We start from the raw sequence: 26,106 nt of genomic DNA on the forward strand, positions 1-26,106 counted from the left end.
ACAATTTACTGATTTTGTTTTCTCATCTAAATGATAGTCCTTAAAGTCCAGTGTCAAGGTTAATTACTCCTCTTACCTGTCATGGAGAGATATCTTCTCCAAGAACTGGCAGTGTCTCTCTCACAGTCTGTGGGACAGAGTACATACACAGAGGGGTGTGTGTGGTGATGTCTTGAGACACAGTACCTTGGTCTAGAAACACAGGGGCTGGGCACTAACGGGAATGACTACTGCAGTGGTCACGCTTCATTCAGGCAGCACCTCCCCCCCCCCCCCCCGTCCCCGCACCCTCAGCTATAAGGCTACAGAAGAGTGATTTAGCCAGGACCGCTCGGTGGATGTGACTGGGGCTCTCCCAAGTCAACACTTTTCCTCTCCCTACTAACTGCACTAGATAGGCTATGACTCAGAGCCCAATCTTCACCAACATGGACTTTGCACTGGTGTCTTAAAAATAAAACAGGGGGGCTGGAAAGATGGCTTAGTGGTTAAGGCGCTTGTCTGCAAAGCCAAAGGACCTAGGTTTGAATCCCCGGGACCCACGTAAGCCAGATGCACAAGGTGACGTATCCATCTGGAAGCCCTGATGTGCCCATTCATCATATTCTTTCCCTCCCTCCCTCCCTCCCTCCCTCCCTCCCTTTCTCTCTCTCTCTCTCTCTGTGTGTGTGTGTGTGTCTCACTCTGCCTCTTTCCCTATCTCAAATAAATATAAAACAAAATAAAAAAAGAGCAAGCTATTAGGATATGCAAGGTGGTATATGCATCTGGAAGCCCTGACGTGCCCATTCATTCTCTCTCTCTCTCTCTCTCTCTCTCTCTCTCTCTCTCTCTCCCTCTCTCTCTCTATGTCTCACTCTGCTTCTTTACTTATCTCAAATAAATAAAAAATAAAATGAAATAAAAAGATAAGCTGTTGGGATATGCACAGATAAAGGGGCATTTTGAAAGCCAACAAGACAAGATGACAAAGCAAGTGTGCTGAACCTTAAAATGGGTAAATCACAGAAAATAAAAATATTGAAAAACAGAAAATAAAGTTTTCATTTCCATAAATGTGGTAGAAAAGAACCCCCCCTTTCTAGGACACACACACACAGAGAGAGAGAGAGAGAAAGAGAGAGAGAGAGAGAGAGAGAGAGAGAGAGATTGCCACAATGTTTTAAATACTGCAAAGCAACCATCACCTACCAGCTGGCAAGAAGGGTATCTTAAAAAATGAAGTTTAAAAAAAAAAACAGACTGGAGAGATGGCTTAGCAGTTAAGACACTTGCCTGCAAAGCCAAAGGACCCAGCTTTGATTCACCAGAACCACATAAGCCAGATGCACAGAGTGGTGCACGCCTATGAAGTGTGTCTGCAGCTGCTAGAGGTCCTGGCACATCCAGCCCCCCAAATAGAAATAAAACATTTTTTAAAATCCACCCATTTTATCTGCCTTTTTCTATCTCTCTCAAATAAATAAAATTGAAATTAAAAAGAGTTTGGAGCTGGAGAGATGGTTTAGTGGTTAAGGTGCTTGCCTACAAAGCTTTAGGACCCAGGTTCGACTCCTCAGTACTCACATAAGCCAGATGCACAAGGAGGTACATGCATTTGTTTGTAGTGTCTGGAGTCACTGGCATACCCATTCTTTCTCTATCTCTCCTCTCTCTCTCAAAATAAGTAAATAAAGAAAATAATTTTTAAAAACAATGCTGGAGAGTCAGGTGTGGTGGTGCACGCCTTTAATCCCAGCACTTGGGAGGCAGAGGTAGGAGGATCGCTGTGAGTTTGAGGCCACCCTGAGACTACATAGTGAATTCCAGGTCAACCTGGGCCAGAGTGAGACCCTATCTTGAAAAACCAAAATAACAGCTGGAAGGATGGCTTAGAGGTTAAGGAACTTGCCTGCAAAGCTTAAGGCCCCAGATACACAAGGTCACACATGCGCCCAAGATGGCGCACCCACCTGGGCAGGAGGCAGGAGAGGGGCAAAGGGCCCAGTCTCAGAACTCTCAGAGGGCCCCAACCTCAGGCTCAAGTTGCAGTACAAGTTCTCCACCTGTAGGTGACGGCTTCGGGCTCCTGAATGTCCGCAGAGGGATGGGAGGAACTGTCCAAATGAAGGGGCGGGGACCGAACAGGAAGGAACAGGAGTTCGGCAATACCGGGGCACTCTGGAGCCAGGCGTTCAGAGCACCTCCAACCCAGTCCTTCAAAACACGGGTGGATTTCAAAGAAAAATGCACCTAAAAAGAATTACAGGTGAATCTCATACAAAAATCATCAACTTCAAAAACATGCATGGGAAAAATCCACGCGCAGTGAACTGGGTGTGGTGGTACACGCCTTTAATCCCAGTACTTGGGAGGGAAAGGCAGGACTGCTGTGAGTTTGTGGCCACCCTGAGACTGCATAGACCCTACCTAAAAAACAAAACAAGCAAAATGCATGGAGCAAGTGACTTTAAAAGAAAACAATGCTTCTGAACAAAATAAACTGTTACTTCCAAGCAAACCAAAGTCCGCTTCTTGTGACAGCAGAATCATGTAAGGGGCCACTCCTACCCACAGATAGGATGTGTAAAACTGAGTTTTTAGAAAACTGTCTAAAGACTGAGGAAGTGTGAAAACTACAGAACGTCAAACCAGAACAGGTAAGCGTGGACAGGCTTGGGCTCAACCCCATGGCTGCGGCTGCAGGCGCCAGAGCGAGGCTCCACGCAGCAGAGACCCTGAAAGCCCGCCTCACAGACCACAGCAGCGACCCTCGCGGTGCAGGCTGTCTGCGATGGACTGGGCAGCCACAGTCAGCCTGGCGAGAAGCCCGGCTGCAGCCAGGAGCCTTCTAAGAGGAACAGGAGACCAGATCCGTGGGTCTGGGCAGAGGGTGCAAAGCTCTGGCAGGGCAGCTGAGAAGCAGGAGAGTCCCAAGGAAAGCAAAGGAAGTAAATCTCTACCCAGACCCTCAGCCCTCCTCCAACACTGCAGGCTTGTGGAGAGCCCAGGGGACAGGCGGACAGACTGACAAAATACCACCACAGGCACCACAAACAAAGCAGCAGAGTTGCAGCTGACCTCCAAGAAACTTCACTGTATCCACCAATAAAATCCCGGGACCTGCCTAAGAACACTAAAGACTGAGTGATGGTGTGTGTCCAAATTTCAACAAAAAGAAAACAGCTAGTCAAATACGGCCATTCACGGAACTCAGTAAAACCTGACTCCAAGTGACCCTAGATATTGTGCTTCAGCAATTTCTGGGCAAATGTAACTATTGCAGAGAATCCTTAAACTGACTTAAAAGAAAATGATGGAAAGTATGAATGAACAGATATATATATATGGCAATGTGATGGGAAAAATGAGTCTTGAAAAAAAGAAAATTCTAGATCTGAGTAAAAATTTATTAAACAACTACAGAGGCTGGAGAAATAGCTCAGCAGTTAAGGCACTAAGGACCCAGGTTCAATTCCCCAGTACCCACATAAGCAGATGCACAAGGTGGTGCATGTGTCTGGAGTTCTCTATCTGCCCCTTTCTCTCAAATAAATAAATAGATCAACAACTACACCACTTATACAGATGCTTTCTACTGTCAAAAAAAAAAATTTGAAGAACAAAAGTGGGGTCTGGGGACATGGCTCAGTGGCTAAAGGCACTTACTTGCAAAGCCTATCAATCTGGGTTCAAATCCCCAGTACCTGCATAAAGCCAGATGCACGACTAGGCCCAGGCATCTGAAGTGCATCTGAAGTTCGTCTGCAGCAGCAAGGGGCCCTGGTATCCATTCTCTCCCTTTCTCCCTGATCTCAAAAAAGAACAGGGGCTGAAGAGATAGCAGTTAAAGAGTTTGCCTGCAAAGCCAAAGGACTCAGCTTTGATTCCCCAGGACCCACATAAGCCAGATGCACAAGGTTTGCAGAGGCTGGAGGCCCTGGTGCACCCACTGCTCAGGTGGTGCTCTCTCTCCCTGGGTCATTTCCCAAAAGGGGAAAGTGGTTCTGTCCTACAGCTCCCTACCCTTTCCAGTTAGCTCTGATAGGGATCTATAAAGATTTCAGAAGCCTCCCCTTTCACCCCACCTACTCTAAAGCCCAGAGGGAGGGACCTTCTGTTATGAAAATCAAGGTTTCAAAGAGATGTTTCTACCTTCCAGGAAAGAAAGCTCAGGCTTTGTCTGGGGAGAAACCAGCTTCTCCCTTGGAACAAACACTTGTAGACCCAAAACAAAAGATCAAAAGCCCACCTTCCAAAGATCTGGGCCAGTACAACTCCAGCAAGATTCCCAACTCAACCCTCCCCTCCTACTTTTCCACCAGAAGACTTTAAAAACCTTTTCTTCCTCTTAGTGCAGAGCTCTCTCCCACTTCCCTGCGAACCCTACCACCCTCTCGATGTTAATAAAACTTTGGACCCAACAAGTGTCTGGATGGTTTTCTAAAATCCCTAACCTAACCTAACAGAAGGCTCCTGCCAAGGCAGACACACACACCTGGAGAGCCTCACCCGCACCCCCTCGCTGCACGCAAACTCACCACCTTTGGGGCGCCAGCCTGGCAACCAGGAGCTGCTCAGGACTGTTTCCTGGGGAAAGTGCACTGAGGTCTGTCCATCCATTTAAGCAACGAATTCCGAAAGACTGTTATGAACAGAACCTAATGACATGCCAAATTAATTCCAAGGGTAATGTTACTCTGGTAGGTAACTAGATGGATGGGGAAGGAGAGAGTGGAAGTTAGGGACGAGGAGAGACAGCCATTGCCTTCCCTTTGCTTGCTTTCTGTGGACTGTTACTCCAACAATAAGAATGTATGAGTTTTAAACTGGGTACCACATCAGGGTGTGGCAGCCCCACATCTATAATTTCAGCACTAAGAAAGTGGAAGGAGAAACAGGAGTTCCCCTGCCTACAATGCAAAAGCTGCATAAGACCCTACCTTAAAAAACAAACAGCCATAGCATGGTAGGCGTGGTAGTGCATGCCTTTGATCCTAGCACTTGGTAGGAGGTAGGAGGATTGCTGTGAGTTCGAGGCTACCCTGAAACTACATAGTGAATTCCAGTGAGATGCTAACCTCAAAAAAAAAAAAAAAAAAAAAAAAAAAAAGTTAACAGAAGGGCTGGGAGATGGCTCCCGGGTAAAGGCATTTACTTACGAAGCCTACTAGCCCAGGTTCAATTCCCCAGCCACCCGCATGGCTAGATGGCATTCCTTTGCAGAGGCAAAAGAGCCTGGTACACCCTTGTGCACACACACACATACCTGTGTGTGCCACAAAGTAAGCTGGCTGGGCACGGTAGGGCATACCTTTAGGAAGCAGAGGTAGAAAGATCACTGTGGGTTCCAGGTGAGGGTAGCCTGGGCTAGAGTGAGAACCTAGCTTGAAAAAGAACCAGTAATAATAATTATATGATTATTATTACATTGTATTATTATTGAGAGGGAGTCAGGTAGCTTTGTTAGGCAGTTGGGGTTTCTCAAAGTATCCTTGCATTCTCTACTTTGCCAGAGATCAAAGTATGATCTGACTTATCTCTTCCAGAAACAGCCAGGGCCCCACCTGGGAGGGAGGTCGTCTTCCCTAGGATTTAATGCTAACATTATGGTTGATCAAGTTCAGCCCCTAGAGCTTGCTGTCATGGCTAGCCTCTTTCTGAGACAGCCTAGCCCAGACCAATCAGCTGTCTCTCTGGCTCACTTGAGCCAAAACGTAAAACCCACCACAGTAAGGTTATAAATAGATGCTGAGAGGTGCATGCCTCTCTCTGGACTGCCTGACCACTCCTGAGCCTCTAGGTTCTGGTGAGCCCAGCCAGGCCTAGACAAGAGGGACCACCCTTACTCCCACATGATGAGGCCTTTATCCCTTCCTGCCCTCCACATGACAGGAGCTTTTTGTACTTTTCTTTCCTCCCTCCCTCCTTCCCTCTCTCTCTCTTTTGAGGTAGGAGCTCACTATAGCCCAGACTAACCTGGAATTCACTCTGTAGTCTCAGGGTGGCCTCGAACTCACAGTGATCCTCCTACCTCTGTCTTCAGAATGCTGGGATTAAAGGCGTGCGCCACCACGCCCAGCTTCTCTCTCTTTTTACAGACCACCCTTGGTTCTGTACTGCCCTCAATAATTGTAATAATTTAATAATCATCCTTCTCGGTCTTATTTTATCCAGTTCTCTGGTTAGAAGTAGACATGAACCTATGGTTTGGGATTCAAGAACTGTATTTGTGAACCCTTAACACCCCATTTCAATATTATTGTTAGACAGGAAACTGAACTGGACACCACAGGGCATAGCATGATGACATTTTCTCTCATCCCGCACACGAGTCAGCCTTCTGCTCATGTAGTCTCACGGGGCACCCTTCTTGCCCTTTAGCCATTGGGGCGTCACCTTGGGCATCAAACTGCCACAGCATCAGTGCTTGTGTTGAACCTTATTTTACCTAATGGCCACAGAGTGCAGGAATGGTGGTGTTGGCAGTGGAGACATGCCAAGCAGATGCTTAGTGCTTCCTCTAGGTGTAAAGTGAACGGTCAAAGGATCCACTTATTCAACTGAGAGATAAATTCATGAAATTTATCGAGACTATAATTTCAACCACAGCACATCCAATTTATAAATTAAATACCATAGGTTTGCTTGTGTTAGCTGGCCTCCCATTCCGGCAACAACAGAATAACCTGAGGTTATCACACTGGAGAAAGACTTTGGCGAAAGGTTTAAGAGAATTCAGTCTACTGGCCTGGGTGGGACATCGTGCTGCAAGCGTGGGGTGAAGCAAGCTGTTCACTCTAGGGCCAAGAAGTGAGGGAAAAAGAGAAACCAGGTTTCTCAGCATTTCTTTAAGGATCTGTCCCAAATGGTCCGACGACCCCTCCTGTCACTCAGCCCCACTTCTCAGGGGCTCTAACAGCACCTGGTGAGAGGCAAGTCTTTCACAGGCCCGCAATGGGAGAAGCAGAGCCGAACGCAGCAGTATGAGCCGGGGAGAGAGCCGCGCGTGGGCTGAGACGACAACTCGGGATGCTGCCACAGTCCCTGTGAGACGCTGGTCCTCTGCAGGAAGAGCGTAACAAATCACGCCCTAGTGCCTGCCACGCGTGCGTGTGCACACACACACACGCACACACTTTCCCCATCCTTGGAAGTGCTAACAAAACAATAACTTACTTCTTGCTTTAAGTACAAAAACTCCTGTGCAGGTTGGAGGGGAGCAGACAGTCTAGGGGCCGGGGACAATTCTGAACTCACACCAAGCTGGCTACACTCGGCCCAAGGTGCCTGAGATTTCAGAAGGGTAGAGATTCTCTTTCTGAGCCACAGAAAAAAAATCCTAGGCAAATAAAGTGGCCAGATGACCGCTGTGTCCCACACCAGAGCAAATACCAGCCACATGGTCAAAACCAGAGGAGGGGACCTCACCAAAGGATGACAGGTCAAGTCCAGAGGCACCAAGGCTGAGAGGGAGCGCTTCCCACTGCTCACCAACACACTACTTGGAAGAAGCAGATTTCTTTGGGCTCATGTTCACAGGATCACTTGGCGCCTGTTCTGGGCTTGTGCTCAGGGCGGGGAAGGCACAGTGGACAGCAGGAAGCCAGGGAAAAGGATGTGGTCACAGCCCTGATAGTCCACCCCTACAAGGACACATCCCCAACGCCCATCTCCTAAAGGTCCTATCCCTTGCCAATAATGCCCCAGGCGGGTGACCAAATCTTTGGGGGAGGCTCCAGACTCCACTCACAGAGCACTGTGGAAGTCACAGCTGTCAAGTAGACCCCCGGGCCCCACCCCAGGTCTCAGAGGAGCTCCCATGCTCCAGCCCCCCCCCCCCCCGCTCCTGCAGGCAGAAGGCTGAGCTGAGAAGAAACACAGCGTGATGAATTTAGACAGAAACAAGCACCTTTAAGTTTCACTTAGAAAACCCTGTTTAACCACTCAAATCTCGCTTACACATCACCAAGTTGGCTTAAGCTTCCTTTACCTGGCATTGTTGAAGAAGATAACATGTGAGCCCTTCTTAGAAGGGGTGTGCATGCACGCGCGCACACACATGCATACAGAGCAGGAGATCATGGCAAAGACTTAGAGAAAAGTTAGTTTTTAAGACATGTTGTATCACCCCCAAAAGTCTATGGAGCACACTGTTAGCATTACAAAATTCCTAGGGTAACGTGAGAGGCAAACAAAGATCAGACTGGCAGAGCCATTCAGTGCCCAATTCCTACCTCCAGTCCTCATGAGAATGTTTGCTCACTTTCTGCTGAGTTTGAACAACGTGGGTGGAAACTGGAGTACACACATCGTAACAATAAACCGAATTCTATCACTTACATGTCAAAGCTTTGAAAAGGACATTCTGAGAATTCTTTCCAACACATGCCTTTTCTTGGCACACGTGTCTCTCACACATTCTGCTCCCAGACTCATGACTGGAAAAAGACCTGAAATCCCAACACCTTTGGCTAATGTGAAAAAACTTACCTTCTCAGTCTACCTGTCTTGGGCAGAGGCCAGTTCCTGACCAACTACCCTGTTCTACCATGCTAGGGTAATCAGTTGAGCCCAAGAAAATCAAGCTCAAAATAAAAGGCAGGCAGCCTCCATGAAGCTCCAGAAATGACCAACGAATGCATGCACACGAGGAAAGCCATTCTTTTTACAAGCTGAGAAAAACTGGGGAGGTGTCCCTAGTTCTCTTGTGGGCCGGGTGACTGAGCTCTGCAATTAAGAGATGCCCCTGGTCTGGGTGAAATGGAGCTCGAGGCCATGAGGAGACGTTGGCCTGGGCCTGGCTCTTCCGTTAGGAGGTCACCTCCACAAAGTGCACAGGGCGTATCTACAAAGAGCTCACCTCCTTGGTGGCCTCACTCTTCCAGGGCTCTGGAGTCCTCTTCCTCCTGCTCTGGGTCGGCATGTCGCGTGTACACCCTGAAGGGCCTAGCAGCTTCAACAATTTCTGCTTTTCTCAATTTTTTTTTTTACTGCTACTAGCAGTGTCCCACCTGTTACTTACAATAAAGGCAGATGTGTGACAAAAAAAGAAAAGACCTTAATCCCAGCACTCGAGAGGCAGGGGAGGAGGATCACGATGAGTTCAAGGCTACCCTGAGTCTACACAGTGAATTCCAGGTGAGCCTGAGCTAGAGTGAAACCCTACCTCAAAAAAACAAAAAAAGGGCTGGAGAGATGGCTTAGCAGTTAAGTGCTTGCCTGTGAAGCCTAAGGACCCTGGTTGGAGGCTCGGTTCCCCAGGTCCCACGTTAGCCAGATGCACAAGGGGGCGCACGCATCTGGAGTTCGTCTGCAGTGGCTGGAGGCCCTGGCACGCCCATTCTCTCTCTCTCCCTCTATCTGTCTTTCTCTCTGTGTCTGTCGCTCTCAAATAAATAATTAAAAAAAAAAAAGCAAGAAATGCTCTGTGCAGACTCAGGATGCCCACAGTGAGTTACTGATGAACAATGAGGACATCATGACCTCCGCACAACACTGCTGGTTCTATGGGACACCCTGAAGGCGCTTTCCAAGCATGCTGAGCCTAATCTCCAAGCCTCCGCACGGTGGTACAGGGCGTCCATCCCGCCTACACACTTTCCACCTATGAAAGCATAAAGCACATCTGTTTTTTGAAACATAAAATCCATTTTAAAACTAATATTCCAATTTGTATGTCCTTTTTTCTGTCTCAAATTAAGAATTCTTGTTTTGGGCTGGAGAGATGGCTCAGTAGTTAAAGGCTCTTGCTTACAAAGCCTGACAGCCTGGATTCCATGCTCCAGTGCCCACATAAGGCCAGATGTACAACATGACACATGTGGCTGGAGTTCATGTGCAGTGGCGAGAGGTCTTGGTTCAACCACACTTACATTCGCTTTCCCTCTTTCTCTCTCTCTCAAATGAATAAAAATATTTAGAATTCTTCTTTATCTCCTAATCACCTTATGCCATCTTGCCCCACATGCCCCAATGCAGTTTTCACATATAATTTCAAACTCCAATCACTAATATGTATATTTTAGTAAAGTCTACCACATTTATGATCCCAGACAGGACAGGAGACACGCCAGGAGAACACGTGTAGCCAACCATCCTAGAAGAGAGTGTACACACCATGAGACCCAGAGGAAGCCACGTGTGAGACCGTGAAAACTACAGCATAAAACAAAAGGTAAACTGGCCCCAAAGAATTCAGATGGAGATGCTGCTGGAAAACGTGGGTGAGGTTTGGGGTTATCTCTGCCTTGGGTGCTGTGCTGCTGAGGCAGATGTATCCCAGGTGAGCTGGGTGAGGACAGACCATGACACCAGGGACTCTGCACTGCTGGAGAACTGACAACTCGCGGGTGCCAAGCAGGAAGGCCCGCAGGCACAGACGAACTGGGGGCCGGTGAGGAGGCAGCCGGGCTGGGGGAGAGAAGGTTCGCCCGTAGAGCAAACGGGCAGAACACGGACAAACACAGCTTCCCAAGGAACTGGCTTAGAACTGCATCAGTTTCATAAGCAGTCTGCATGAAATCCAGCTTGTAGTTTATTTGCATTTTCATATCATTAGGTAAATTGCAGTGCGGGCTCAAACCCTCTATCTCTGTCACGATACTACAAATTCCAAGTCAAGGGGCTTCATCAGATGCAGGCAGAGTAGTGGCGGTAGCAAGCTACACTCCCACTCCAAGTAAGCAGATCTTAATAAAATACAACTCTTCGTGCTTTACAGGGCTTGTAGGAAGCAAGAGAAATAGCCAACTACTCAGTAGCACCCCCAAGTCTGACCTCAGTGAATGAGTAATTCATAAAGATGGGTCAACACCAAAGACGAAAATAGAGAGCTGCTGCCCAGTGGAGGAAAAAACAAAACAAGGGCTGGAGAGAGGGCTTCGCAGTTAAGGCCCTTGCCTATGAAGTCTAAGGACCCATGTTCAACTCTTCAGGTCCCATGTCAGCCAGATGCATAAGGTGGCACATGCATCTGGAATTTTATCACAGTGGCTTAAAGACACTGGTGCGCCAATTCTCCACATCACCCCACCACCTGCATTAAAAATGGCCAGTCTGCATTGTGGAAATCAGTGTGGAGGTTCCTAAAACAGCTAAAGATTGATCTACCATATGACCCAGCTATAGCACTCCTAGGCATATATCCTAAGGACTCATCTCATTTCCTTAGAAGTACATGCTCAACCATGTTTATTGTTGCTCAATTTATGATAGCTGGGAAATGGAACCAGCCTAGATGTCCCTCAACAGATGAGTGGATAATGAAGATGTGGCACATGTATACAACGGAGTTCTACTCAGCGGTAAAGAAAAATGAAGTTATGAAATTTGCAGAAAACTGGATGGACCTGGAAAGGATTATACTAAGTCAGGTAACCCAGGCCCAGAAAGCCAAGAGCCACATGTTCTCTCTCATATGTGGATCCTAGCTACAGATGATTGGGCTTCTGCGTGAGAATGAAAATACTTAGTAGCAGAGGCCAGTAAGTTAAAAAGGAGACATAAAGGGAAGAGAGAAAGGAAGGGAGGAGGGTACTTAATAGGTTGATATTGTATATATGTAAGTACAATGATTGTGATGAGGAGGTAATATGGTGGAGAATGGAATTTCAAAGGAGAAAGTGGGGGGGAGGGAGGGAATTAACATGGGATTTTTTTTATAATCATGGAAAATACTAATAAAAATAAAAAAATAAAAAAAGGGATATTTTAAAAAATGGCCAGTCTGTTGGGCTTGCCTCAAAAACACAACAAACCCCACAGAATATTTATGCAAATACAGTAAAGCTGAAACAAAAATCTCAAGCTGGGAAGATGGCTCAGTGGTTAAAAGCACTTGCTTACAAAGCCTGCTGGCCCAGGTTTGAATCCCTAGTACCCATGTAAAGCCAGAGGCAAAGCGGCATGTGTCTGGAGTTTGCACAAGCCCTGGTGCGCATACACTCTAGCAGTCTCTACCTCTCTATCTGCAAATAAGTAAAAATACTTATTAAAAAAGATATAGGGAGCCGGGCATTGCGGCACACACCTTTAATCCTAGCACTCGGGAGGCAGAGGTAGGAGGATCAGCATGAGTTCAAGGTCACCCTAAGACTAAAATCAGACCCTACTTCAAACCCCTCCCAAGAAAAGATATAAGGACATGCCTGATATTAAAAACTATGACACCTGCTGGTATTTGCTTAATGCATATATTATGCTCACCAAACTGCCCAGGTAAGCACTTCTCTTAATGTTCATACTTATGTATTTGTGCTATTCTCACTTTTGGTTAGAGAAGCTTCTCTTTTCAGATGGTGGTGACCTCTGGGATGAGGCAAAAGGCACCATGGTGCTGAGAAGTGACAGGAGTGCTCAGCACTGACACATCTCTATCACACCTTCCAAGACTTCAGGGTCGGCTGCAGAAGGTGGCAGGAAGAATGTGAGGCCGAAGGAAGGGTGGAGAACTGCTTGTAATGCACTCGTCCAGACTCAACCAGCCTAGACGTCCCAGACCTCACAGTGCCTGGCACTACCTATAGAACCAGCGTCACAGGAGGCAAAGATGACGACATCAAAATAAAAGAGACTAATGGGGGGGGTGATGGAAACTGGAGTTATGAAGGGGAAAGTGAGGTGGGAGGGAATTTTCATGGTTTATTGTCTATAATTATGGGAGTTGTCAATAAATAATAAAAGTTAAATTTTTAAAAAGATATAGGGGCTGGAGAGATGGCCCACGAAGCCTAAGAACTCATGTTCAAATCTTCAGATCCCGTATAAGCCAGTCAGTCAGGCAAGTGTGCAACATTGCATGCACATGCACACAGGGGGTGCACGAGTCTGGAGTTCACTTGCAGGAACTGAAGACTGGCATGCCCATTCTGCTCCCCCTGTCACCTTTCTCTCACAAATAAAAAAAAAAGTATACGGTTGGAGAGATGGTTTTGTGGTTAAGACGCTTGTCTGCAAAGCCAAGGGACCCACGTTCAAATCCCCAGGACCCATGTACACCAGGTGCACAAGGCGGTGCAAGCTTCTGGAGCTCATCTGCAAAGGCCGAAGGCTCTGATGTGCCCACTCTCCCCCGCGCCCCACTCGCTCTCGCAAATAAATATTTTTTTTTAAAGGGTGTAAAAGCCAGGCGTGGTGGTACATGCCTTTAATCCCAGCACTTGGGGGCTGAGGAAGGAGGATGGCTGGTCTGGGACTAAAAAGCTTGAGTTCCAAGTCAGGCTGGAGATGACTCCAGCCAAAGGTCACTTAAGCCCAAAAGCTCCCTTAGGCTGGGGACTCAGGCAACGTGTCCACTGATGTTCAGTAACGAGGGCGGCCCCTCCTCAACAATGCCAAAACAGTGCTGCTGCTTTCACCCGCGCAGCGGGCTACAATGAGACCCTGCCCTGAAAACAAACAAAAGTGTAAAAACTCAATGGGTAAATTAAATACCACAAGGCTACAATACAACACACCTCAGATTCATGATGCATTTAATTTTGGTCCTTCTGTTCAGGAACTTTTAACTGCCGACAAGTTTTCAGTGACCCTCCACGCTCAAGCAGTGATGAGAACTTATGAAGATGGCAGAGCTGAGCCGGCGAAAGTGAGACGCCGGTGGCTGCGGGTCATCTGACAGCCCAGCTGCGCTGATTTGGCCACGTCAAGATGGGCATTGTCAGGTGTGCTATGGGCGTGGCAGCGGGGGTGCTCTTGGGGGTGACCGGGACATGGTAGTGGGGGGGTCTCTTGGGCACCGTTTCCTTTCTCAAGATTGGAACACAGGGTCAGGAGTTAGGGGAGGTGACGCAGAGGAGGAAGCTTTGGCACATTCACAGCCACCGGAACAGGAACACCATGCTCACCACAACAGTTCTATCAGCTACATCTGTCCTTTCCCAGACATCCTGACCCCTGTAATTTTTCTTTTAATTCCCAAAAGGAAAAAAAAAAAGATGAAGCCAGGCAGTGGTGGCACTTGGAAGGCCAAGGTAGGAGGATCACCATGAGTTCAAGGCCACCCTGAGACATAGTGAATTCTAGGTCAGCCTGAGTTAGAATGAGACCCTACCTCGGAAAACCAAAAGATGATAAACAGGAGAATAAATTTGAAGTTCAAATGAACCAGAAGCTAGAATCAAGGAAACACCTGAGATGATTTTGATTTCATAAGAAAATAAAGGCCGATGACTTTCATATATGCATAGAAAGGGGAACGAACAAGGGGCCAGAGACATGTCTCAGTGGTTGAAGGCCCTGGCCTGGGTCTGAGTCCCGAGTACCCACACAAAGCCACTGGCATAAAATGGTGTATGTGTGCGGAGCTGGTTGGCAGTTAGCTGGAGGCCCTCTCATGTCCATACTCACTCACCTCGTCTCTCAATCTGTGCGTCTGTGTGATAAATTAAAAATGAAGATGGTTCATATAATCAGAAAATTTGACCTTTTGTACACAGTGCTTCACTAAAGAAGTGTCTATACGAAATTCTCGAGGAAAAAATCCTAGAAGGAAGCACTGAAATAGAAAACTGGGAAATCAAAGCATTTGGTAAACATGTAAGTACAGCTAAACTAATATTGTCCATATGAAATGACAACACCATACCTTGCCAAGCAACAAGCATCTACATTCAGGTGAGTGAGATCAGAGTCAAAGTGATCTGAAGGCCTTGCACTACGTGATCTATGTGAGTTCGCAAGAACGACCAACGGGGTCTGCGAGGTGGCTTAGCAGTTAGTTAGGGCGCTTGGCCAGCAAAGCCAAAGGACCTAGGTTTGATTCCCCAGGACCCACATAAGGCCAGATGCACGAGGTGGCACATGTGTCTGGAGTTCATTTGCAGTAACCAGAGAGGCCATAGCATACCAGTTCTATTTGCTTCTCTCTCTCTCTAATAAATAAAGTATTTTAAAAAAATGAATGACCACCTGGTACTGAAAACCTAATCAAAAGCCTATGGCAGAGCCGGGCGTGGTGGCGCACGCCTTGAATCCCAGCACTCGGGAGGCAGAGGTAGGAGGATCACTGTGAGTTCAAGGCCACCCTGAGACTCCAGAGTGAATTCCAGGTCAGCCTGAGCTAGAGTGAGACTCTACCTTGAAAGGCCAAGGGGAAAAAATAAAGCCTATGGCAGGGGAGGTTAAGAGCTGTAGGGGTATAAAGCCTGCTCTTGTCTGGCTAAATGCATATATTTTCTCAACAAGCTGCCCTGAAAGCACTACACTTAATGTTCATATTCATGTATTAACACTACTCTCACTTTTGGTTAGAGAAGCTTCACTTTTCAGATGGCGATGACCACGGGGATAATTCAAAAGGCCCAAAATTCTCACTGGAGAAAAGACAGCTTCTTCAGCAAATGGTGTTGGGAAAACTGGGTATATATCTGCAGAAGGATGAAAATAGATTCTTCTCTCTCTCCATGTACAAGAATTAAGTCCAAATGGATTAAAGACCTTAACATCAGACCTGAAACTCTGAAACTTCTAGAGGAAAAAGTAGGGGAAGCCCTTCAACATATTGGTCTTGGCAAAGACTTTCTGAATACAACCCCAATTGCTCAGGCAATAAAACCATAGATTAATCACCAGGACCCCATGAAATTACAAAGATTTTGCACTGCAAAGGACACAGTGAAAAAAGCAAAGAGGCAACTTACAGAACGGGAAAAAATCTTCGCCAGCTATATATCTGATAGAGGATTAATATCTAGGATATACAAAGAACTCACAAAGTTAAATAATAAGGAATCAAGCCAATCAAAAAATGGGCTATGGAGCTAAATAGAGCATTCTCAAAGGAAGAAATACAAATGGCATATAAGCATCTAAAAAAATGTTCTACATCACTAGTCATCAGGGAAATGCAGATTAAAACTACAATGAGATTCCATCTCACTCCTGTCAAATTGGCCACCATCATGAAAACAAATGATCACAAATGTTGGTGGGGATGTGGAAAAAGAGGAACCCTTCTACACTGCTGATGGGAATGTAATCTGGTCCAGCCATTGTGGAAATCAGTGTGGAGTTTCCTAAAACAGCTAAAGATTGATCTACCATATGACCCAGCTATAGCACTCCTAGGCATATATCCAAAGGACTCATCTCATTTCCTTAGAAGTATGTGCTCAACCATGTTTATTGCTGCTCAATTTATAATAGCTGGGAAATGGAACCAGCCTAGATGTCCCTCAACTGATGAGTGGATAATGAAGATGTGGCACATTTATACAATGGAGTTCTACTCAGTGGTAAGGAAAAATGAAGTTATGAAATTTGCATAAAAATGGATGGACCTGGAAAGGATTATACTAAGTGAGGTAACCCAGGCCCAGAAAGCCAAGCGCCACAAGTTCTTCTCTCATATGTGGATCCTAGCTACAGATGATTGGGCTTCTGCGTGAGAAGGAAAATACTTAGTAGCAGAGGCCAGTAAGTTAAAATGGAGATATAAAGGGAAAAGAAAGGAAGGGAGGAGGGTACTGAATAGGTTGGTATTGTATATATGTAAGTACAATGATTGAGATAGGGAGGTAATATGATGGAGAATGGAATTTCCACGGGGAAAGTGTCTGGGTAAGGGAGAGAATTACCATGAGATTTTTTTTTATAATCATGGAAGATGTTAATACAAATTTAAAAATTTAAAAAAAAAAAATAAAATACTCATGTGATTGTACAGACTTTCCTACAAATGGAGTGAAGCCTTTCCTGGAGTTCCCGGAGTCACGTGCTTGTACAAGCCTCTCTCTCTCTCTCTCTCAAGTAAATGAATAAATAAAATATTTTTTTTAAATAATCAAAATCAAAATCAAAACTTACCTGTAATTTTTACTAAGTGTGCATAGCTTTTGGTCCAACAATGAGAAGGTATCTACCTACAACACTCCTTTGGCCTTCATGTTAAAATTTACATCCAGCCATGTGCATGTGCTGCACCATAGACTCTTAACTCACCCGCAAACACACACAGACACACACAGATGAAGAGTCGCAAAGACATTCCCTACAATGGCACCCGAAACAGAACAGCTACCCTTCTACCAAACTGTAAAGCCAGAAAGGATACGTGTAATTACAGACGGGTCAGTTCAGCAACAAGAAGAAACAAGTACGTGTGTGTGTGTGTGTGTGTGTGTGTGTGTGTCAACAGAACTCCCACTTGTGTAAAACAAGTATTAGGGGAGCTAAAGGCGCTGAAACATCTCTATCACACTTTCCCAGGCTAGGGGTCCATTGGGGAAGAGGCTGCAGAGAATGGAAGGGCAGACTGCTTACAATGCAATCGTTGAGGCAGAAATTGGCCTCGAGATCCATGACCTCAAACTGCCTGGCACGACCTTCACAAGACCGGCATAACAGGAAGGAAGGAAGAGGATGACAGGAAGACAAGAGACTAGTGAGAGACGGTGGCACCCGCCTTTAATTCCAGCAGGGGTAGAAGGATCGCAGTGAGTTCAAGGCCACCCTGAAACTACATAGTAAATTCCAGGTCAGCCTGGACTAGTGTGAGACCCTACCTCGAAACACTGAAAAAAAAAAAAAAAAACCAAGAGAGAGAAAGGAAGAGACAGACAGACAGACAGTAATTGAGGGGAGGGGATATAACAGAGAGTGGATTTGTGAAGGGGAAAGTGAAGGAGGAGAGGGAATTATCATGGTTTATTGTCTGTAATTATGGAAGTAGTCAATAAAAATTTTTTTAAAGAGGGCTGGAGAGATGGTTTAGTGGTTAAGGCGCTTGCCTGCAAAGCCTAAGGACCTTGGCTCCATTCCCCATGACCCAAGTAAGCCAGATGCACAAGGTGGCACATGTGTCTGGAGTTCATTTGCAGTGGCTAGAGGCCCTGGTATGTCCATTCTCTCTCTCTCTCTCTTAAATAAATAAAATCAGAGATGAAAAAGGAGACATTATAATGGACACTATAGAAACACAAGGATCATAAGACATTGTTATGAACAAGACTGAATTATAAAGTACAAACTACATTAATATTAACAGAAGTAAGCGTGGAGATTTAATCAATAATAAAAAGCCTCTCATGAAAGCAAAGCCTGATGATTTCACAGTTGAAACTGACCCAAAGCTTAAAACATTACCACCACCTTCTCAAATCCTTCCAAAAAAACTGGAGGACAGGAGACTTTCAAACTCAGGTTCCATGGTCAATATTTCTCTAATACAAAAACCAAACAAGAACACCACAGAACAATGTACCAATGAATGTAGGCATCAAAACACTCAACAAAATACTACCAACCTTCACTAGTAGCACATTAAAATGCACACACATACACCCCCACCAGGATGAATGGAATTCCTTCTAGGATGCAAGGATGATTCAATATACATACATTAATAAAATATCACATTAACAGAATGGAGAACAAAAATTCTATGATCATTTCAATGAATGCAGAAAAAGCATTTGACAACATTCAACATCCCTCCATGATTAAAAATAAAACCCTGGGCTGGAGAGATGGCTTAGTGGTTAAGATGCTTGCCTGCAAAACCAAAGGACCCGGATTCAATTCCCCAGGACCCACATAAGCCAGATGTACAAGATGGCGTATGTGTCTGGAGTTCATTTGCAGTGGCTGAAGGCCCTGATGCACCCATTTCTCTCTCTCCCTCTCAAATCAATAGATAAAAATAAAATATTAACAAAAATAAAACCCTCAACAAATCAGATAAAGACAAAATAAAAGGCGAACAGGCAACACCATAGATATCATCATGCTGAAAGGGAAGGTTGAAAGCCTTCCTGCTAAGCTCTGGAACTAGACAAGGATGTTCACCCTTATCACCTCCACTCAACAGAGTACAAAGAGCCTTAGCCAACGCCATTAGGCAAAAGAAGTATAAGGCATCCAATCTGAAAAGAAACTAAACTGTCTCTTCATATACAGAAAACCCTGAAGACCCCCCCCCAAAAAAAAACACTTTGGGCATTAATAAACAATTTTAACAAAATTGTATGGTATAAAATCAACATTCAAAAATCAGCAGGGCTTCCATATGCTAATAGCTACCATCTCAAAAAGAACACAAGCTAGCCATCTCGTTTGTAATAAGTAGCCAAAAGAAAATAAGCCAAAACAGTTAGAAACATATTTAACCACGTACAGGGCTCGGGCTTATGGCAGACACGCAATACTACAGGACACGGACAAATGAAATAAGACACGAAACGCCGGCACATCTTTAATCCCAGCACTCAGACAGAGGTAGGAGGATGACTGTGAGTTCGAGGCCACCTGAGACTACAGAGTGAATTCCAGGTCAGCCTGGGCTACAGCAAGACCCTACCTGGGGGGGAAAAAAAAACTGTCCTATGTTCATAGACTGGGACTATCCATAACATAACATGCATGGAATGATCTAAAGATTCAGCATTACCCTAAAATACCTAGGACATTCTTTTTTAAAATTTTTTAAAATATATTTTATTTATTTATTTATTTGAGGGGGGGGGAGAGGAAGAGGAAGAGGAAGAGGAAGAGGAAGAGGAAGAGGAAGAGGAAGAGGAAGAGGAAGAGAAAGAGAAAGAGAAAGAGAAAGAGAAAGAGAAAGAGAAAGAGAAAGAGAAAGAGAAAGAGAAAGAGAAAGAGAAAGGGCATGCCAGGGCCTCCAGCCATTGCAAATGAATTCCAGATGTATGTGCCCCTTTCTGTATCTGGCTTACGTGGATTCTGGAGATTTGAACCGGGATCCTTTGGCTTTGTAGGCAGACGCCTTATCTGCACAGAAACAGAAGGGGGAAAAAATCCTACAATTTATACAGAAAAGCAAAAGGATCCCAACTTGCCAAAGCAATCTTGAGCAAAAAGATTAAAGGCATGGGCATCACACTCGCTCTAAAGTTGGCATAAATGAAAGTGCATAGTACCAGCATAAACCACACAGACCAAGGGAACATAACAGAAAGCCTAAACAAAGCCAAACACTTACAGACAAATGTTTTCCAAGAATGGTGCCAGCTAGTACCAAGAGCACCCAAGGGAGAAAGGACTCTGGTGTTGGACAAAGCCGGGTGTCCACATATGAGAGACTAGATCCTTATCTCTCCCCATGTACAAAAGGTCAGTTCAAGCTGGGCTTGGTGGTGTATACCTTTAATACCAGAAGCAGAGGTAGGAGGATCTCTGTTAAGTTTGAGGCCACCCTGAGATTACCTAGTGAATTCAGGTCAGCCTGGGCTAGAGTAAGACCCTCCCTCAAAATACCAAATACAATATAAAGGATAAAACCACTGGCTGAAAATATGGCTCAGCAGTTAAATGTGCTTGGTTGGAAAGCCCATCAGCTGAGGTTCAATTCTCAAGTAAAGCCAGATGCACAAAACAGCCCATATGTCTAGAGTTCTTTTGCATCAGCAAGAGGCCCTAGCAGGTCCATTCTCATTCTTTTCTCTGGCCTCCCCCAGACCCCTACAAATACACACATGAAAATTTTTTTTTTTTAAATTAACAACTGGGCATGGTGGCACATGCCTTTAATCCCAGCACTTGGGAGGCAGAGGTAGGAGCATCATGGTGAGTTCAAGGTTGCCCCCAAGACTACATAGTGAGTTCCAGGTCAGCCTGGGCTACAGTGAAACCCTACCTTAAAAATAAATAAATAAATAAAGTTAAGAAAACTACCAGATAATACAGCAACCCCAATTCTGGATTTGTATCCCAAAGAATAGAGCAAGTACCTTGAGGAAGCACCTATACTCCCCTGCTTAATGCAGAACTGTTCAAAAGGACCATGATATGGAATCCTAGGGGTCAGCCAATGGTTGAATAAAGATCATGGTGCAGATACACAATGGAAAACTACAAAGAAAAACTTCCTGTCATCAGTGGAACTGGAAGCCATGACAAGTGAAAAAAGCCAGGGGCAGAAAGACAAATATCTCAAGAACTTACTCCTACAGGGAATTACAGAAAAGGTGACCTCACAGTAGAGGAGACACAGGTTGTTAGAGGCTGGAGTCACTGAGCCAGGACAGGCTGGGAAGATGTAGGAAGAGTAGGGTTAAGAAATGTACTGCATAGCAACAGTCACCATGGTTAGTGATGATATACCGTAGTGCTGAAAAATACTAAGACTAGACATTGTTTTCATCACAAAAATAACTATGTGAGGTAATGCATGTTAACTAGCTTCAGTAACAATTCCACAATGCTTGGGCACATTATATTTTATTTATTTATTTACTTACTTACTTATTTGGGGGGGCTAGCAGGTAAGACAGAATGGGCGCACTAGGTTCAATTCCCCAGGTTCAATTCCCCAGGACCATGGCGCATCCATTCTTTCTATCTCTCTCCCTCTTTCTGTCAAATTAATTAATTAAAAAATAAATCTGTTTTTCCTTAATCCTAGCTGCTGGAGATAAAAGAAGTTCATTTATTTTTTTTCCTTTATTTTTATTTATTTATTTGAGAGTGACAGGGAGAGAAACAGGCAGAGAGAGAGAGAAAATAGATGCACCAGGGCCTCCAGCCACTGAAAACGAACTCCAGATGCATGCGCCACCTTGTGCATCTGGCTTATGTGGGTCCTGGGGAATCGAGCCTCGAAGCAGGGTCCTTAGGCCTCACAGGCAAGCGCTTAACTGCTAAGCCATCTCTCCAGCCCCAAGTTCATCTATTCTTATCCTTCAATTAATAGCAGCTCTTCCAATTCTAGAACATTGGTGTTTCACCCAACTTCTTTAGGATCTGTTCCCTTTTGATTCACAAAACAGTCTCAGTTGTCTGACTAAATTGATGCATTTTGACCACCAGTTTACCCATACATTAATGCTACTTTCACTTTTGGTTAGGGAAGCTTCTCTTTTCAGATGGCAGTGATCCCTGGGGAGACTCAAAACTCACCAACTTGTAAGAAGCAACATGCTCAGCTGAGTCATCTCTAGCAGCCTCTCCTAGGCTCAGGAACCACTGCAGAAATGGAGTCTGAAAGAACGCAAAAGCCAAGAGGAGGAGGGCAGTTTTGCCATACTGCCTTCCGTAGTGTTCCTGACCTCACAGCGGCTGAGGCTAACCTACACAAGACCCACATATTAGGATGACTGATATCAAAGTAGGAGAGACAAGCTGAAAAAAAAGGACTGGGGGGGGGGAGAGAAGGGAGGATGGTGGGAGGGGTTCATGCTCATGATATGTTGTCTGTATGTATGGAAGATGTCAATAAAAATTAAAAAACAATAGCCAGGCATGGTAGCAAATGCCTTTAATCCCAGCACTCAGGAGGCATAGGTAGGAGGACTGCCTTGAGTTCGAGGCCAACCTGAGCGAGTTCCAGGTCAGCCTGGGCTAGATAGAGGGAGACTACTACAAAGAAAAAAAGTGTTTTAAATAATAGTTTCAATGGACACTTAACAGCATTAAGGACCTACTACTGTACACCAGGTCCCACGCTAAGACTGAAGACATTTATTCCTTTAAGGTGAAAAAAGTAAGGCTTAGCAGCCAGGCAACTCACCCAAGTTAATGAAGAACCACCCTCCCATCCAGCCTCGTGCTCAGCGGAAACCGCTGCATCCCCCAGTTGCCAAGACTCCAAATCTGTACCACCTGAGGCTTAATATGAAACTTCCTCCAAGTTGGGGATAATGAGAGAAAACATCATAAGCAAACACCCCTTGATGTGACTACGTCATCTTAATAATCTGTGTGGCCTGTCAGACTGTGGTGCTCAGTGTGTGTTGTGGTGGCCCCACAAATAAGACCCTCCGATCAAACCACACTATTCTAGAGTGTCTGAAACAGGAATGGGCCTTACTCGTGGGAATTTTAGATTAGTTCCAGAACAGTTATAATCACTAACCATTACATGCCTGCTGTGGGAAGAGTAGGGATCTGCTTTATATGTTTTCTCATTTAAACCTCACAACTGTGAGGGAGACATTGATCCAAATTTCACAGATGAGGAAACTGAACTTTCAAGACTAATTTACCAAATGTGACTGAGCTGGAGTCCAGTAACCACCAGTGTTACTCCACATCCCGCCTCAATTGATATGTAAAGCTTTCTTTAAAAAAAAAAAATTGGGGGCTGGAGAGATGGCTCACTGGTTAAGGCGCTTGCCTGCAAAGCCTAACCATCTGGGTTTGATTCCCCAGTACCCGTGTGAAGCCAGATGCAAAGTGTCACATGTGTCTATAGTTCTTTTGCAGTGGTTGGAAGCCCTGGCGTGTACATTCTGACTGTCTCTCTCTCCTTGCAAATAAGTAATATTTTAAAAATAAGTATTTTTAGCCAGATGTGGTGACACACGCTTTTAATCCCAGCACCCCAGAGGCAGAGGTAGGAGGAATGCCGTGAGTTCAAGGCTGCCCTGAGACTACATAGTGACTTCCAGGTCAGCCTGAGCTAGAGTGAGATCCTACCTCGAGAAACAATAATATATATATATATTCGTGCTGGGCATGGTGACACATCCCTTTAATCCCAGCACTCAGGAGGCAGAAGGATCACTGTGAGTTCAAGGCCAGCCTGAGAATAGAGTACATTCCAAGTTAGTCTGGGCTACAAGTGAGCTATTACCTGGAAAATCAAAAAAGATTACTTTTTAAAAAATGAGAGAGAATGGGCAAGGCAGGGCCTCTTGCCACTTCAAATTCCAGATGCATGTGCCACTTTGTGCATCGGGCTTTCCCTGGGTACTGGGGAATCAAACGCAGGCCATGGAGCTTTGCAAGCAAGTGCCTTTGCCAACATGCCATCTCTCCAGCCAATGCAAACCTCTCAAATGTCAATTTTCTTTCTTTCTTTCCTTTTTTTGACTTTTGGGTCAGGATTGCACATACAGCGCAGGCTAACCTGGATCCTCCTGCCTCAGCCTCCTGAGCACTGGTCAAATGCCTGGCTCAAATATCAGCTTTTAGTTGTAATACAGTTAGTGTTTCCTCCCAGTAGAGAAGTTAGAAAACTCAACCTAAAAGACACTGACCACAACGTGCCTACCACACATTCACACTGACCACCTTGATCATACCTGACACCTCCCTGCCCCCCCAAAAGAAAAAACTAAACCAAAACCCATATTCAAAGTCTCAACTGTGCAGGGGTTACCCTTCATTTGCAAGGTGCTTGTATTTATTCCCCATCAGATACTCATCCTTGAGGGTTTGGGACCATCTCATACCTCCCTCTCTCCCTATAGAGCCGCCATTCAAAAGCACACGCTGGCCAGGCGTGGTGGCGCACACCTTTAATTCCAACAGAGGCAGAAGGATCACCCTAAATTTGACAGGTCGGCCTGAGCTAGAGAGACCCTACCTTGAAAAACCAACCAACCAACCAACCAACCAAACAAACAAAAACCACGCTGAACGAACACTACAGGGCAGAATGTTACTTACTTATCATTTCTACCAGAAAAACAGCAAGTAGAAAACCAGGAAACACGGAATACTCAAGTAAATTTATTAATTCATAATGCAGCCCTACTCAAAGTAGTCAATGTTCTCCAGATTATCTTGATCTGTACAGGATACAACTCATGTATAAGGTGCTCCTCGGGCCCAATACCCACAGAAATGATGATTTGCAGCCACAGAAGCAAACGCATGACTTAGAACCACAGAAACTACCGCAAAAACAAACGCTCAGGGCCAAGCAATGGAACAAGAGGTCTGATGGCGAGCAAACCAGGGCCATGCTACACTGAGGACTCCCCTCGACCACGCCAGGAAGCTTCTCCCCCTGCATCCTACCCTCTACTTCAGGCCCTTCTCCACACCAAACGCTTTCACCTGGAAGGGAAGCTCCTTGAAAGTAACAGGGAGTTTTCTCTAACAGTGTCTTGAGTACACCCGGGCACAGCTAAAGTGTAAAGTGGTTAAAAAGGACTGGGCATTTTCAGAGTGGGCTAAGGCCTGCTGACCACACACCATGTGAGGAAAGAGAGCTTTACCATTATTCTACGTAGGTAACCTCCTATTCACAACTTTCCCAAACTTTGGTTTTAGGAAGAAAACATCAAGAAAAAGTTGCAGGAAGATGGTCACTGTTGTCAACAATGCCCCCATTCTATGCCAATGGCAACAAAACGCACAGAGTCACGCCTTGTAGGGATCACTTGGGGACCAAATGGCTCAAGTGATCTAAACACTCAGGTCCCTAAAGGCATCATCGTAAAGATGAATTTGGAGGGTATCAGAAGTTTCAAGCCTCTTAATAAAAAGATATATTTACAAATATATGAAAACGGACAATCATTTCTCCAAAAGAACAGTCTTCCACACTTGTCTTCCTGGGACGTCTACTTTGAAACACGTCACGAAGTTACACCGACACATTCGGAACCAATGCGCCCGAAGATCCAGACCGATAACTCTCCACGTTACAGTTGAGGCTGGCCGACCCATCCCTAGCTCACCGTCCCGACTGTCCCCTTGCTCGCTCGCGGGGTGGCGGCCGGAGTGGACCGGCGTTCAGTTTGAAAATGTCCCGGCTCCGGCCACAATGCTAAACCTGATCAGAGCATGTGGTCAACGCCGAGTGATATTCCGCATCCCGTCCCCCCGCACCCGAGAGCGGAGCCGGCCAGAGGGGCGAGGGGCCCGGCCCCCGCCCGCGCCCCGCCCCGCCCCCACGGGCGCAGAACCCGGCCCGCGACGCGGGGTGAAATGGACAGGAAACCCCCCGGCACCGCCCGCGGACCCCGCCGGGGGGCTCGGCGCGCACGACCCACGCGGGCGGCGGCACTCGGGGCTCCGCGGGAGCCGGTCACCCGCGTCAGCGCCACTTCCCCGCGGGCCCCGGGAACTCTCCGCGCGCCTCCCGCGGGCCCCGGGGCTCGGCCGGGCTTCCCGTCCCGCAAAGTGCGTCCGCGGGCCTGCGGGGGCGGCGGGGCAGGGGAGCGGGGCGCGGGGGAGGGAGGTACCTCGTACAGCTCCTCGGAGGCCATGGCGCGCGGCCGGCGGGGTCGGGGCGCGGCGCCCGCCCGCCCGGACACTTTGTTGGGTCCCCCCCGGCGTGCGTGGCCTGCGCTTCCTGCTCGGCCGGGCGCCGGGGCGCGGGGGCCCCCGCCGAGCCTCGGGCACTCACTGGGCGGCCGGCGGCGGCGGCGGGGTTGTGCGCAGGAGCAGCTGCGCAACGCGCCCGGGGCGCCCCGCGCTCAGAGCCCGGCGGGCCGG

General features: G+C 46.4%; 1 protein-coding gene across 1 annotated transcript in view; it reads right to left on the reverse strand.

The window, feature by feature from the left end:
• Positions 1–25,905, reverse strand: part of Cdyl (chromodomain Y like) — a 122,622-nt gene extending 96,717 nt beyond the window's left edge. The window contains exon 1 of the mRNA XM_045137001.1: positions 25,854–25,905. Within this exon, the coding sequence (XP_044992936.1) occupies positions 25,854–25,877 (24 nt within the window). The 5' untranslated portion in view covers positions 25,878–25,905. The remainder of the gene's footprint in view (positions 1–25,853) is intronic.
• Between the last annotated feature and the right edge of the window lie 201 nt (positions 25,906–26,106).

The sequence above is a fragment of the Jaculus jaculus genome, chromosome 17 (genome assembly GCF_020740685.1).
Source record: "Jaculus jaculus isolate mJacJac1 chromosome 17, mJacJac1.mat.Y.cur, whole genome shotgun sequence".
Classification (NCBI taxonomy): Eukaryota; Metazoa; Chordata; class Mammalia; order Rodentia; family Dipodidae; genus Jaculus; species Jaculus jaculus.